The sequence below is a fragment of the Heliangelus exortis genome, chromosome 11 (genome assembly GCF_036169615.1).
Source record: "Heliangelus exortis chromosome 11, bHelExo1.hap1, whole genome shotgun sequence".
NCBI lineage: Eukaryota > Metazoa > Chordata > Aves > Apodiformes > Trochilidae > Heliangelus > Heliangelus exortis.
The window spans coordinates 2,456,240-2,471,118 of NC_092432.1; the positions used below are offsets into that span (position 1 = coordinate 2,456,240).

General features: G+C 36.7%; 1 protein-coding gene across 4 annotated transcripts in view; it reads left to right on the forward strand.

The window, feature by feature from the left end:
* Nucleotides 1–14,879, forward strand: part of DENND4A (DENN domain containing 4A) — a 49,722-nt gene that overhangs the window by 12,857 nt on the left and 21,986 nt on the right. For all 4 annotated transcript variants that reach the window (XM_071754147.1, XM_071754145.1, XM_071754148.1 and 1 more), the window contains exons 3-12: nucleotides 617–946; nucleotides 2,490–2,739; nucleotides 3,289–3,358; nucleotides 4,890–5,059; nucleotides 5,758–5,999; nucleotides 7,659–7,725; nucleotides 11,085–11,143; nucleotides 11,818–11,962; nucleotides 12,577–12,752; nucleotides 14,681–14,781. In XM_071754147.1, coding sequence (XP_071610248.1) covers nucleotides 639–946; nucleotides 2,490–2,739; nucleotides 3,289–3,358; nucleotides 4,890–5,059; nucleotides 5,758–5,999; nucleotides 7,659–7,725; nucleotides 11,085–11,143; nucleotides 11,818–11,962; nucleotides 12,577–12,752; nucleotides 14,681–14,781 — 1,588 coding nt within the window. In that variant the 5' untranslated portion in view covers nucleotides 617–638. The remainder of the gene's footprint in view (nucleotides 1–616; nucleotides 947–2,489; nucleotides 2,740–3,288; nucleotides 3,359–4,889; nucleotides 5,060–5,757; nucleotides 6,000–7,658; nucleotides 7,726–11,084; nucleotides 11,144–11,817; nucleotides 11,963–12,576; nucleotides 12,753–14,680; nucleotides 14,782–14,879) is intronic.

Genomic DNA, 14,879 nt, shown 5'->3' on the forward strand with positions numbered 1-14,879 from the left:
TGCAAGGAAAATAAAATAAAATGGTATCAACTTTTAGCCTGCAACAATAATCCAATAAGATCCGGTCTTGGTATCTGATGTAAAATCCCATAGGGTGAGATGACTGTAAATATTACAGTTGTATTTTTAGAGTAATCAAGACAGCCTTTGCATATTTGTTTAATATCCAGGAAGCAAAATAATTGCAGATTCATTGTGCTGGTGGACAGAGTGCAGCAGTAGACTATCTGCAAACTACGTGTGAGCTTCCTTTTGGCTCAGCCATCAGCTTCAGTAGTAAAATATTTGCAGAACTTTGCACAGTATTTTGCTCTTCCTGTTGGTTCATCTACTTGAGTGTCTGAGTTAGCAGGAGGAGGCCACTTGGGTTTTCCATTCCAAGATTCAACAATTATCTCTCATGATTGTGGCTCAGAATTCCTAATTGGAAAAGTGGTGATTAGAAATGAAAAAAAATGTCACATGATGTAACGAGTCTTTCTTTTACATTCTTCTACTGTGTTTTATATTAATGTAACCTTTCTGGTTTTAAAGCTAAGCATAATTTTGTTATTTCTTATTTTTATTATGATATTATTTCCTTTAAAAGTACTGATATAGATCTCTCTCTTGCCAGTTACAACGTCCTGTAATGGAAGATGGAAGACAAGGGGGCTCGTGTTGCTGACTACTTTGTTGTCGCAGGATTAACAGATATTTCAAAACCACTAGAGGAAGAAATCCACTTCAACGATGCTTGCCATAAACTTGCTAAACCAAAAGAACCTATTACAGATGTAACAGTAATTAATAAATCTCTGGGGGAGGAAGTCCCTCAGGGATATAAATGCATAGACATTACTCCCTCAGGACTGTCTGCAGATCTCAATAATGGTAGTCTGGTGGGACCGCAGATATTCCTGTGCTATCGCCGAGGAAGGGATAAGCCTCCCCTTACTGATCTGGGGTGAGTAGCTTTTCTGTTCCATTTTGGCAGTTTTATTTGACTAATGAGTAAATCACATTAATTGAAGTATCGTGGCTTTAAAACAGAAGGCAAAACTTTATAAGCAGGAAGATGTTTGTTGTCTTTGAGCATACTGTAACCCAATCTGGTAGGAAAAAAATGCCTGCTGAGTGGATTTCACTGCTGCCTGTAATCCTTTGCATTTTGGAGTTTTCAAAGCCATTTATAAATTTGAGTGTTGTATAAATTTGGGTTGAGATAAGATGCTTAACCCATTTAATACAGACTGAAAAGAGGTCAGCTGTATGACACATAGGATCAGGCAATGAATCTTTTAACAGACTTGAAAATAACACTATTTTGCAGTAAACAAATCACTTAAAAGCAAAACTAGTAGAGTTTCATCCTGAAGCTTTTCTGTTAGAATGTGATTTGCTATAATGTGACCTCAACCTGTCAGCAAAAATCCTCTGACCAGAGATGAGATGAGCTTTGGCCAAACTACTACCATTCAATATCTTCATCAACGACTTGGATGAGGGTATAGAATGTACCCTCAGCAAGTTTGCTGATGACACTAAGCTGGGAGGAGTGGCTGACACACCAGAAGGCTGTGCTGCCATTCAGAGAGACTTAGACAGGCTGGAGAGTTGGGCAGGGAGAAACATGATGAAATTCAACAAGGGGAAGTGTAGAGTTTTGCATTTGGGGAAGAACAACACGATGTCCCATTATAGGTTGGGGGCTGAGCTGCTGGAGAGCAGTGTAGGTGAAAGAGACCTGGGGGTCCTGGTAGACAAGAAGGTGACCATGAGCCAGCAATGTGCCCTTGTGGCCAAGAAGGCCAATGGCATCCTGGGGTGCATTAGAAAGGGTGTGGTTAGTAGGTCAAGAGAGGTTCTCCTTCCCCTCTATTCTGCATTGGTGAGGCCACACCTGGAGTATTGTGTCCAGTTCTGGGCCCCTCAGTTCAAGAAGGACAGGGAAGTGCTTGAAAGAGTCCAGCGCAGAGCTACTGAGATGATTAAGGGAGTGGAACATCTCCCTTATGAGGAAAGGCTGAGGGAGCTGGGTCTCTTTAGTTTGGAGAAAAGGAGACTGAGAGGTGACCTCATCAATGTTTTCAAATATGTAAGGGGTGAGTGTCAGGGAGATGGAGTTAGGCTTTTCTCAGTGGTGACCAGTGATAGGACAAGGGGTAATGGGTGTAAATTGGAGCATAGGAGGTTCAAGTTGAATATCAGAAAAAATTTTTTTACTGTAAGGGTGACGGAGCCCTGGAACAGGCTGCCCAGGGGGGTTGTGGAGTCTCCTTCACTGGAGACATTCAAAACCCACCTGGACACGTTCCTAGGGGATGTACTCTAGGGGGCCCTGCTCTGGCAGGGGGGGTTGGACTAGATGATCTTTCGAGGTCCCTTCCAACCCCTAGGATTCTAGGATTCTATGATTCGGCTATTGTCCTTAGTCAAGTATTAGCGTTCAAAGCATTTTTAGGAAAATTCTGTGCTTTCTGACTTGTGTTCCATCCTGTTTTAACTAGGGTTTTATACGATGGGAAAGAAAGAGTCAAGCAAGGTTGTGAAATAATTCAAAGTACTCCATATGGTCGGCCAGCTAATATTAGTGGCAGTGCCTCATCGCAGAGGGTGTACATCACATACCGAAGGGCATCTGAAAACATGACCCAGAACACCTTGGCTGTCACAGATATATGTATCATCATACCAAGTAAAGGAGAAACCCCTCCACATACCTTCTGCAAGGTTGACAAGAATCTTAACAATAGCATGGTAAGAGTCAAAATTTGGAACTGGAGCACTTAATATTTGGCGAGGTAACGTTTGTGTGTTTTTTGTGGTGGTTCTCAAGAGTACCTGGTGGGGGAAAAAAAATTGGATAGGCACACTCCAAAAATAAATCAGGTCTTGGAAGAATTGAAAGATGACATTTCTTTGTTCCTGCTTGAAAAATACGTTTTTGAAAAGTCTTGTCCTTCTAGTGCTAACTTTGAAATGCTGATTTCAGCAGCTTTGGATTTGTCCTTAGAATCTGGTGGGTCACTCTGTCTTTTCCAGACATGGCTGTTTCTGACAGTGATTTTACTGTTGTGATAGGAATTCTGTATCTAACAACTACCTTCTGTTTTGTTTTTAAAATTCCCTGTTACCTAAAACCCTGTTTTATAAGAGTCATCCTACTCAGTAGTTACACAAACTTTTTCTCTGAAGAAGGCTGCATATAGGTGATGATGGATGCTAAAGACTATGAGCTTGTTTAAGTGCTTAGTATGATTCCAAAGCCAGTCATCATGTAATCCAATAATTTCTTTTGTTTTACAGTGGGGCTCAGCTGTATATTTATGTTATAAAAAGTCTGTGGCAAAGACCAATACCATATCATATAAAGCTGGTATGTAACTACTACTGTTTAGCTTGTTTTTTTACCTTCAATGTAGCATGTACAGGCTTGTTTGTAATGTAATAAGTTTTCTTAGTTAAAGAATTGTCTGACAAAGACACTGCCTTGGCACTGAATCTTTCCCTGAAGAATTCATTTGAAATAATGTCTTAAAATAAGCTTCAGAAATATGCATCATGACCATTTTGGTTTTAAATTTCCTTTTAATTGGAAGCTCAGTTGTGTTTTAATAGGTTTCTACAAACCTGCTTGCCTCCCACCTAGGTTTTTGTTGCTGATAACTTTCTCTTAAGGGTGTCTGTGTGTGTGTATGTGCAGAAGAAAATATTGCAAAAATTGTGAGATGCAATTTCATGATCACTTTAAGAAGCATTATGAAGAATACTGTAGACTTCCACACTGCCCTGAATATCAGTGGTATTGAGCTCTCTAAGTATTTTTGGATCGTGAATCATCTTTGGTTTATTTTATTTATAAGACAGATTTGTTCTGGCTCTTATTAAATTTATTGGGTTTTTTTACTTTTTATCAAATACAGGATTTTGTTTGAGTACAAGTCAGGACCATGATCCAGACTTAAGCTTTAATTAACTTATATCCTTTTGATGAGGGTCTCTCAAAAATGGACAACAAAGATGGACAACAAATTTGTAATTAAAACAAAATTGTAGAAGGCCCTGTCTCTGGTAGTGGCTTGCAAAATTTTTTACTTCTTGGCAGAGAAAAAATCCACTGTTCTTCTTGATGACCACTTTTCATTACTTATTAATATTTCACTATAAATTGATAAAGAATGTGTAGTGATCACGTTGTCTCGTGCAGATAAATCCTAAATCCTCTCACACAGTGTTCATTCTCCTTTTGGAGTCCCCTGGGTTGGCAAGAAAAAAGAAAAGGTTGCTGCAGCTTATGGTGTAACTAAAGAGCTGTATGTTAAGAGCCTCTGCTTCAGAACTGTTTTACACTTCTTTTTAAAATTAAGTCTAAACACAATAGCTGAATCCTCAGCTGATGCAAATCAGCATAAGTAATGGCTTCAGTTCTGTTCATATTTAAAAATAATAATGAATAATAAAATATCAGATTTTCCAGGAAACTTTTGTTGGCAAAAACTAATAGTGTTTATAATTGAAAACATCAATCTTATTTCTCAGTTATTCTGGTTACCATTTTTGAAAATAAATTTTAAATCTTTACTCACTCTAGTGATGATTGGGAACTATTGTAATAAAAGCTGAAATGCACACAACCTGCAAACAGAAAAAATAAATTGGTTATGAGTAGGTCCTGAAGTAGGGCTTCAGACCAATATTAAAGTCAGGTGATTTCTCCTCAAGCCAGGGAGACATGCTGCCTCTTTCCAGCTCTTCACTATGCCTGGTTATTGACAACTTTACTGCTCTTCTGAAGTTAGTGTGTGTTCTGCATGATCTTTCAGGGCATTTTTAAAATGGAATGAACTGTTACAAATCTGTTTCTGCTATTCCTTACATAACTACCTCTTTTCAAATTGCCTCTATAGGTTTAATATGCAGATACCCTGAGGAAGATTATGAATCATTCCCATTACCAGAATCTGTGCCTCTTTTTTGCCTGCCTATGGGTGCAACAATTGAATGTTGGCCATCTAACAGTAAATACCCTCTCCCAGTTTTTTCTACATTTGTTCTAACTGGAGCTTCTGCAGAAAAGGTAATATGAAAGCTTGAAAAATGGTTGACAATTTAAGTGGAATAATTTGGTTGTTTATCTGTTCTGCATGGGGATAATAATAATCCATATTTTTTCTAGACAAACTTGAATCTGTGTATTTGGGCTTAGATCACAGACCACTTTAAAGGGTGACTTGCATTTATTTCTGTGCTGGTCTGCTGATCATGTAAACCTGCACTCCTTTGCTTTCCAGTCATGTTAGCCTTGAAACCAGAGAGCTATAAAAACTCTGACTGCATATACATGCAAAGCATACTATTTTTATTGCAAGCATGGAAACAACCTTGCATGTTTAAACTTGCTCTAAAAAGTAAATTGAATGGCAGAGGAATATTCCTTTGAGTTGCTTATAAAAGACACTTAAAATAACTTTCAAGGCAATTGCAGGAGCAGTTGACTGTTGTTGTATTCTTTATAATCATTCTTTTTCTCTCCCTGAAATTGTTTCATAAATTACCTGTTCTCATGTGACATTAAGTGTTTTAAATAAATAATAGTCTGGATTTTCACAGCCATAAGAATATTCCAGAATAGTTTGCTTCAAAAGATGGTGCATTCATGTAATTTTTTCTTTTACAGTAACACAGACTTGATTTCCTGTGCCTGTTTGGGCTTTGTTAGATTGTCTTGAAGGTTGAGGCAGACATTAACTTCAAAAATCAACTGTGTTGTTGCAGGTATATGGTGCTGCCATTCAGTTTTATGAGCTGTATCCTGAAGAGAATCTCACTGAGAAACAAAAATCTCAACTGGGGTTAGCAGCTGCTGCTGAGGGCAAGTCAGACACTTGCAGAACAGTTCAAACAAATAAATGCATCTGTCTGCTCTCTCATTGGCCTTTCTTTGATGCTTTCAAGAAGTTTCTCACCTTTCTGTATCGTTACTCCATTTCTGGTCCACATGTTCTACCCATTGAGAAGTAAGTAATCTTTAATACTGCTAAAAAAGTTTCAGTAGCCTGGAAATGTTCAAGGAATCAGATTTCAAATACAGTATTTGTTTTTTTTATTTAATTTTATTACACCTCATTTTTTCTTTTACAAACGTTTTTTCTGATTAAACTTCAATGTAAGTTTTATGAGACTTCGATTTTCTGGATTAAGCATTTTTAGTGATTTTTTTTTTTTTTTCTTTATCCACTTCGTATCTCTTATACTGGTTTTAAAATTATGATAAAACTACAATAATGAAAATATTTTCCATAAGGCTGAAAACATTTTTTAGTTTCTGATTTTTTTTAAAATGAATAAAGTAAGAAGTAAATACAATAAATACTTTAATTTTGATTTTACAGCTTTATTTGCTTATTTCTCCTATTTGTAAACTGGTCATTTTACTGAGGATATTTTAAATATAGCTATGCTGTCTTGCATGAAGTTAATATAGTATCTAGCCTACTTTCTTTGGCTGTTTTACTGATGTTGAACATTTTTTGTGCCATATATGTGAATTTGAACATTTTCAGCCAGCCCTGTTTCTGCAAGCAGGAAGACTTTCCCTTGATGCTTGCTGTATGTTCCATATTTCTGCCACCATATTCATCCTCTTGTAATAAAGACAACCCCCCAAAGCTGTTGTCAGCCTGATTCCTGTCCTGGTCTTGTTGCCATGTGGCTGCCAAGCAGTGCAATTGAAAAAATGGTTAAAAAGGGGTTTTTTTTTGCATGCATCTAATGGCATAATATGCAGATACATTGGAATATTGGTGTGAAGTAATAGGTTTTACTCAGAGACATCTGAAAGGAGTTTTCTATATAAAGCAATGTTTATTTTGGGGTTTCTCTGAATTTCTACAAAATTTGAATAAGGGTAAAAGTTGCAGAAATCACAGCAAAGTATGAGCTTGTACAATGCAGTTGATGGTGGATTATCTGTTTCTTCCTGAGTTTCTACTGATTGCATGGAGTTCCTTTTAACATGAAAGTTTGTATGTTTTAGAACTCCTACACTTTTAGAACTTTTGTAAGTTAAATCAGTCTGTAAAGCTGAGAACTTAAATTTTAAAAATATTTTCCTGTATTTCTAATATTTGCAAAACACTTCTAACTTTTAAAATCAAAAATATTACACAATATTTTGTATTTGGAAGTGAAGAAGATGGGTGTGGAGAAAATGGATGAATTTAATGACTCTCCTTGCTACTCAGCTGGGAATACATTTTTGTGAAGAGCCACTGATAGTCTGAGATATGGTGCTATTTCAAGCCAATCTCAACAGCAGGACTATAAGTGGTACTGTGATTCTCAAACATCAATATTTCTACTTTACAAATTTATTTTTAAAAAGACAAACCAGGCCTCTTTGTAATTTTTCAGTCTGGCAAACCAAGCTTGTAGTCTGAAAGATAATCTGTCCTGCCATTTTGGTTGTCACTAGTAGAAAAATAGATTTTTCAAGGTCAGAATTATCTCCATAGGCTTTGGGAGCTGTTGGTGTTGGTTTTTTTCTTTTTTTTCTTTTTTGTCTCTGAGTAAGTATGTGCCATTTTTATGTAGTGAATTACTGGCAATAATTTTGTTTTGAGGTAAAGCAGTTTAAACTTAATTTCTACTAAATTGGAATGTTTCTTTTCCTCTAGACACATTTCCCATTTTATGCATAAAGTTCCTTTTCCATCCCCTCAGAGGCCAAGAATTCTAGTTCAGGTAAGTGTAAATTTCTTATTAAAAGCTATATCTTCAGTGAAGACAAAACAGCTTTTGAACGGGTTAGTAAATGGAAAAGTTATGGAAAAAATGGAAAACACAATTTTTATGTTCAAATTCTTTTGTTCAGGATTTTTTTCCTAAATTCATCCACTTACTTTTTACAGATTTCTCACTGTTTTTTCCAGTTTGTTTAAGGACTTTATTGAGATATTACAAGATACTGTTTAGTGAGCTGAGAAATTTTTTTTTCCCAGAGTATTTGGAAATTAATGGAAAACTACTCAAGTCAGCATCTGGTTTGATTTTTGCAGTAGCTTTTAGGCTCTTTTTTTCTTGCTACTGTATGAAGGCTGAGTGTAAAATAAATAAATTAAAACCAGATGTGAAGAGCATATTTGTGATTACCTCTTTTCCCAAAGGGCTTCATGCTGTCCTCTACATAACAGATAGCCCTTACTGGGGACTGCAGGAGCCATGCACATTCAGCAGAGCCACACTTCATCAAATATGACCCTTACTCTGTCCTACCCCCAAGACCCAGCATATTTTACTAGGTGTGAGTGAAATGGTATAATTGCTAGGATTAGGTTACCTTTTATTTGCAGTTTCACCCATGTCAGTGTTGGTAGGAGAGAGGAAATCCCTATAACAAAGACTTTATAAGAGAAGGCTTATTAAATCCTTTTTTTTTTTTCCTCTTTTCCTCCTAAGAGGGAAAATGAGTAGAGACATGTAGCAATTTTAGTGCTGAGAAAAGACAGCTCTATTCCCTTGTAGTTATTCTACCAATCCTGTGGTTTTGAATGACTTACAAAATGATGTTACTCTCTCTCTATTACTGCTTGTATGAAATAAAATAGAGAGCCCTGTGCAGTTTTCAGTTTTAATGCAGTAGCCCATATGCTAGTGAAGTCGTTCAGAGAAAATGCAATCTTGAGTTATATCTTTATGGAGTGCACTGAATATTTAAGATCCTCCTTAGTGTACTTGGATATTCTGGAGGCATTTATTGCTGTTACTGAGAGGAGGCTGCAGAACAGTTACACTAAAACTGGATCTGACACATCTATCACTTTTACTAGGATTTTAAAGCTCAATTCAAACCCCAGTATTTTTACTTCTTAGGTGGTTGTGTTTTTTAATTCACCTTCAATAAAATATTTGTGCCTGAGAACAATAAATACAGAGAACTGTGAGTCAGTTTAGAGAAAAAAACATATTTTTTTTAGCCTGCACTTTGAGGGAACTCTTTCAAAATACATATGGGTCTGTGCCCTGGAACAATGTCTGGGGACTTAGAAGAAAGTGATGTGAAATTATGTCTGTAAAACCTTACTTTCAAAATGCTGTATGCATTGAGTTAGTACAGCTCTAGTGGCTGATAGTACAGGAGAACACAGTTTTGAAGGAGGCAGTGGCTATAAGTACTTCCTTCAAGCTGGTTTCAGGGAAATGTGCCTGATACTGCACTGAACAAGATGACAGGTGACTGTATTGAAGATGTTTTCCCAAAAATAGTATGGGCAATGCTGTATTCTTGAAAATAGGTTTCCATTTCTTTGTAGAAACAGTGATTTCTCACTGCAGCTTGTTCATGTAAAACATGGTAGTCTTTTGCTAAATAATTAGTATAGCAAATCCTTCTGAATATGTGTAGCTGTAGAATGTCTTGTGAGTGCCTTTATGCTTTCTGAAAATGAGTCCTGCTGTATTATAATAACTGGCATGTGTGCCAGCCTGGATGTGTAACCCATTCTTAGAGCCTTCTTAACATCTGTTACAAGTGGCATGTGTCAGACACTTGGGTTTTGAAGAAATTACAGCTATTAGTAATGCATTCAGGAATGCTCCTGGTGGCCACTTTCCAGCTGCCATCGTTGAGAGGTTGTTTGTCATGTGAATGAAAGCCCTTGGACTCTCTTCTGCATGTCCTGCATCCCTTGTTACCCTGATGTTCCTCTTCTAGTGATGCATTCACAACCTGAAAACTTCAAGAGCTCGTAGAGTAACACATTTCTCCCTCTGACAAATGGATGCAGTAGGTGCCCCTTCTGCCTAAGGGAATCTTGCTCTTTGAATAAATACCTGATTGTATTTATCTGCTGAGACACAACAGTGACAGGACAATTAGACTGCTCTTCCTTTCTGAGGGTACTTTATGAAGGCTACCTCAGGCTGAAAAAATGAGTTGTTTGAATTCTGAGCAAGCTAATGGTGGTTGCTGTCACAAGGTGACTTACTTGGAGAGAAATCCAGCAAGTAGGGTGGTGTGGCCATCCTCATTTGTCACTGAAGCTAAATGTAGCATTGGCCTTCAGAAAGGTCTGCTATGTGAGGCATGCAAGGGAGCAGGACTGCAGAGACCACAGACTCCTGTCAATGTTCTGTCTGTCCAGGCACAGTGATTATGCCTTAGTGCTCCAGCATTGCTATTTCTAATTCATCTGATTTTCTGCCTTCTGTCATCTGATGATCTGCAGCGCGGGCTGAAGTGAAATGTACTCAAAAATGAAATGTTACCAAAAGTTGCCAGAACTTGCAGCTCAGTTGTACAGACTCCTGTGACTTACTCAGTTACTGTGCTTTTATACAACAGAAGATGCATGACCACTTAGCAGGAAGAATTAAGCTAACCAGTATCCTTTTATCTTGGATTTACTATGGCTGAAAATATCAGTTGAGCTTTGATAAACTGATTCTGTATCAGTATTATTGTGCTTATTTGAATCCTCCTGTTCATGCTGAATATATGAATGATTTCTCTTGATGTCAAATCACTGAAAGAAAGGAGTGTAAATTGATAAGATCCTTGTCTTGGTTCTTCAACTAATGCAAATTTGAAAGATTTTATCAAAACTGAGCTGAGCCATTTATACCACCTAAAACCTAATTCTCATGTCTTCCAAAACCAATATTTCTATGTTTTTCAGTCTGCCATCTCTCCCCATCATGTATTTTATCCACCTTTTTCCCCCTAAATCCAAGAACCACCTCCTGGTTCCTCAAAGCTGTATCAGCTGTGGGTCCTCACTTCCCTTAAAATACAGAAGGCTTCATTTTTCAGCAGTTAATATATTCAGGTTTTTTGCAGTAGTAGCTACTTTAAATTCCTCTTTATGAATATGCAATTTATTCAATTCTAACTAAGAAAGGCAGAGAGTGCTTTGCCTGGATTTTACTACAACATAGTGATGTCACTTCATATGCCACTCTTTACAGTGCTAAACATCTGGGCCATATAAGATTTGGCTTAGTTGGAATTTCATTTTTAGTTGTTCTTTGACGTAGTTGTGTAATTTCTAATAAATACTTTTAAGTTCAAAGTAAAAAGTATGCATTTCAAAATCTTTTTTCAGCTATCTCCACATGACAACCTGATTCTTAGCCAACCTGTGTCATCACCCCTTCCACTGAGGCAAGTAGCAGGATCCTCTTTTATTGTGGAATGTTTTCTGACTTATGTTGCAGGAAATATTTGGCATTTTGAGTTGTATCTGTGCAAATTAACTTACCTTGTCTGGTGCTCTTTGTAGCTGAAGTGTGGTTAGACCTGTGGCCTGACTAGGATGCAGGCTTAAGGAAACAGTATCTGTGTTATTTCAAATAATTTTTAGTCATGCTTTAGGCAGAATATAAATTGCTGGATCCCCTTTCTGGAAGTTGGTACCTGGGCTTCCAAAATGATGCAGCTTTTGTGTGTGAGGTAACCTAGAGAATTTTGTGACTGTCTTAAGATTTGTCTTTGCAAGAGAATGATCAAAGAAATGCATGTTTGTCTCCCTGGAAATTGCTTTTCAAGAAGAAAATTCATCATACATGTGTCCTGAAAATAGTAGAGACTGGTTAGAGAGTCTCAAGTAGTCATGGTTACTCTTGGGGAGTAACCATTCTTCACTGAGCAGTGAAGTGGACCAGATCTGCCTTGAAAACTTATTAAAAGAAAGATTTGCAGATTCAAGTTTATAAAATCCTACTCCTAAGGTGTTAGGATTTATAAAATCCTAACACCTTATTTTCTATTTTTGTTGAACTTCTAGATTTTTTCCCTGATCCCTTGTAGCTCACCAGTGTGTTTATATTCCTTAACAGTGGGGGCAAGTTTTCTACACTACTTCAGAATTTAGGACCTGAAAATGCAGTAACTCTACTGGTGTTTGCTGTGACAGAACACAAAATTCTCATCCATTCACTGCGACCTTCTGTCCTCACTAGTGTGACTGAGGCATTAGTCTCTGTAAGTAACATCCTTTTAATCACACACCTGTAAGAATGAGTTTTAGATAAAATCTAAAATTAGTAGTAGTGCTGCTTGGCTTAAAGGTCACTTAAAAATAAGAGTAAAAATAAACACCATTAGAGAAAGAGAACTACACGTTACTACTGATACCCCACAAAGACAGAAGAGATCTACACGTTACTACTGATACCCCACAAAGACAGAAGAGTTGGTTCTTTGTGTATAAATATTGTAAATAAGCATTTTCTTTGGTCATCACAACACACTGAGTATGAGTTCCTGATTTTCCCAGTTAGCACTTTATTCTCCCTTGCAGAAGAATTTTAAATGCCTGTTATTTTCCTGCCTCCTTTCACCAAGCATTGTTTTTCTACTTCTACCTTATACAGTCTATTATACTGAAGAGCTTTTTTCCCATCAATGAAACACCCTGAATTTTAGAGAAATTCGTGGCATTTTTATTTAATAATCTCCATCTTGGTTTTCAGTAATAATCATCTGCCATGTTACAACATTTTGAAGTGGCAGTTAGTGAAGCTTGGTTTGTACTTGCATAGCCTATTTTATTATACATGTTTAACCTATGTTTTTGTCTCTGCATATTTTCAAAGATGATATTTCCCTTCCACTGGCCTTGCCCATATATTCCTCTCTGTCCCTTGGCACTGGCAGATGTGTTAAGTGCACCATGCCCTTTCATAGTGGGAATTGATTCAAGATACTTTGATCTCTATGACCCTCCACCAGACGTTAGCTGTGTTGACTTAGATACCAATACAATATCTCAGTAAGTATTTATTAACAATTTTTCTTCTGTATTAATTGTTTTGCCTCCTGTTTTCAAAGGCAAAACCTAACTTTTTTGGCGAAACTTTGGGGAGCTTATTTTTTTGTTTGTTTGTTTTAGACCTCTAAACTTTCTCATAGATCATCCCTCTTGAAATGAGGATGCTAGAAATTATACCTTCTGTTTAACATTGCAGGGTGGAGATAACAACCCTCCTGGAATATTATTGCCTTTTATTCTATTACATAAAAATCTCATTGCACGTGTTGGCATGTTTCCTGAGTTAACCATCCTGTGTCTCATTTCATTGTCCCTGGAAGAGAATAATAACTTTTGTTGTCCATTATCAGCTTTCTGAGAGCTGAAGAAATTTTAGTATCTTCATATGAGCATCTGCTTGGAAATTATAACAATTAAAACTTAATCCCTATCAATGTGAAGTGCAGGAGCTTCATGTTGACAATTAGAGATGTGAACTGCCACGGGTGAGAGCCTTAGAATCATCATTAACAAGCTGAAATAACAGGATTGTAATAGTTCTCCTTCAGAACTGTGTAGAGTACTACATTCCTGTGTAGTACTGATTATTTAGTATCTAAAATGTTAGCAAGGAATAGCAAGGCACTGTTCAAACCACTGGGAAACAGCCAGATTGTTAGGATATATAATATATATATATAATATTTCCTTGTAATTATATATTTCCTTGCAATAATGTGATATAAAAATAGATAGAAGAAGGTCAAGCTTCTTATTTAGGATTTTAAATTAATTAAACTTGCATTTCAGAATTAAACTGTTACTTCAGTATAATGTTTAGCACACTCAGTAAATATGTAGTGTTACTTCTCTAAGTCTTTGGTCAATGTCCTCCTGTTGGTAGCAGCCTTTTCAGCATTACTGTGCCCAACTAAAAACTTTTTTCTTTCTTAATTTTCTTATTTTTGAGTTTATTTTTGCTACAGTAGTTGTGTGTGGATTTAGAGAAGGTTACATATATGAACATATACATATATGTTACATATACATACATGTTACATATATATATACATATATGAAGTATTTGTAAACAGAATTTTTTGTCAAAGTTTTTATGCTAATACCAAGTTTGTGTAGCAATTCTGCTCTAAGGTTTTGAGGAAATACTTCAAATTGGGTTGCAATAACTTTGGTTTGAGTTTTGTTACTTTTTGGTGAAGGACATGTTAACGCATCACTTTTGATATTTGTCTAATTAGCTACATATATTTTAAGGAAAAATAATGTATTTACAGTTATTTCTGTTTTCACTCTACTTTTAGCTGATTTGTCTATACATTTTCATAGAAGAGATTAATTCCATTTCATTGCATGAAAAAAAGTGTAAAACGAGTGCTTATAATTTCTGCAGCTTTGTGACTTGAGGCTTGCTGGTGCCCTCTGTTGACAAAGAACACTGATTTTTTATTTTTTTTTTTCCCTCATGATAATGATACAGTTAACTCCAGACCTTTATGTACTAAACACAATGCAATTATTGTATCAAACTGATTTCAGGTTACTACAAACATTCTATCCATTATGCCCATCCTAGTTTAAGTAGAAAAAGCTCAGAATACAGCATGTGTGGTGATTGCTTGTGCAGTGGTGGGTGCTTAATACTATTCATGCATCTTCCATGAGGGGATGGATTTGAGTGCTGAAGAGCAGGGCTTGATAATCATCATCACCCTGAAGTATGGGGCAGTGCTCAGATGGCTGTGATTAAATCTCTGTATGGGAAATGAAGTTTGACTTTGGTTGATGATCAGTCCTGCTCAGTCTTGTTTTGATGGAGCAAGTTGTGCATGGTCTCCCTTTTCTCTGCTGGGACAGAAAGATCCTCTCAATGCAGCTTTCACACACGTGTGCAGCAGTGTGTACTCACACCTTTTTCCTTTCCCTTCCAGAACTGGAGATAAGAAAACTATTGCATGGAAGATCTTACCAAAGAAACCTTGTAAAAATCTGATGAACACTTTAAGTAATTTATATCAGCAACTGGCAGAAAGTGAGTGGGGAGTTACATACTAAGATTTACATTGGATATATGCTACATTAACAGATAGCTAATTAAATATGTTCTTAAGTAACCCAGTACACTAAACA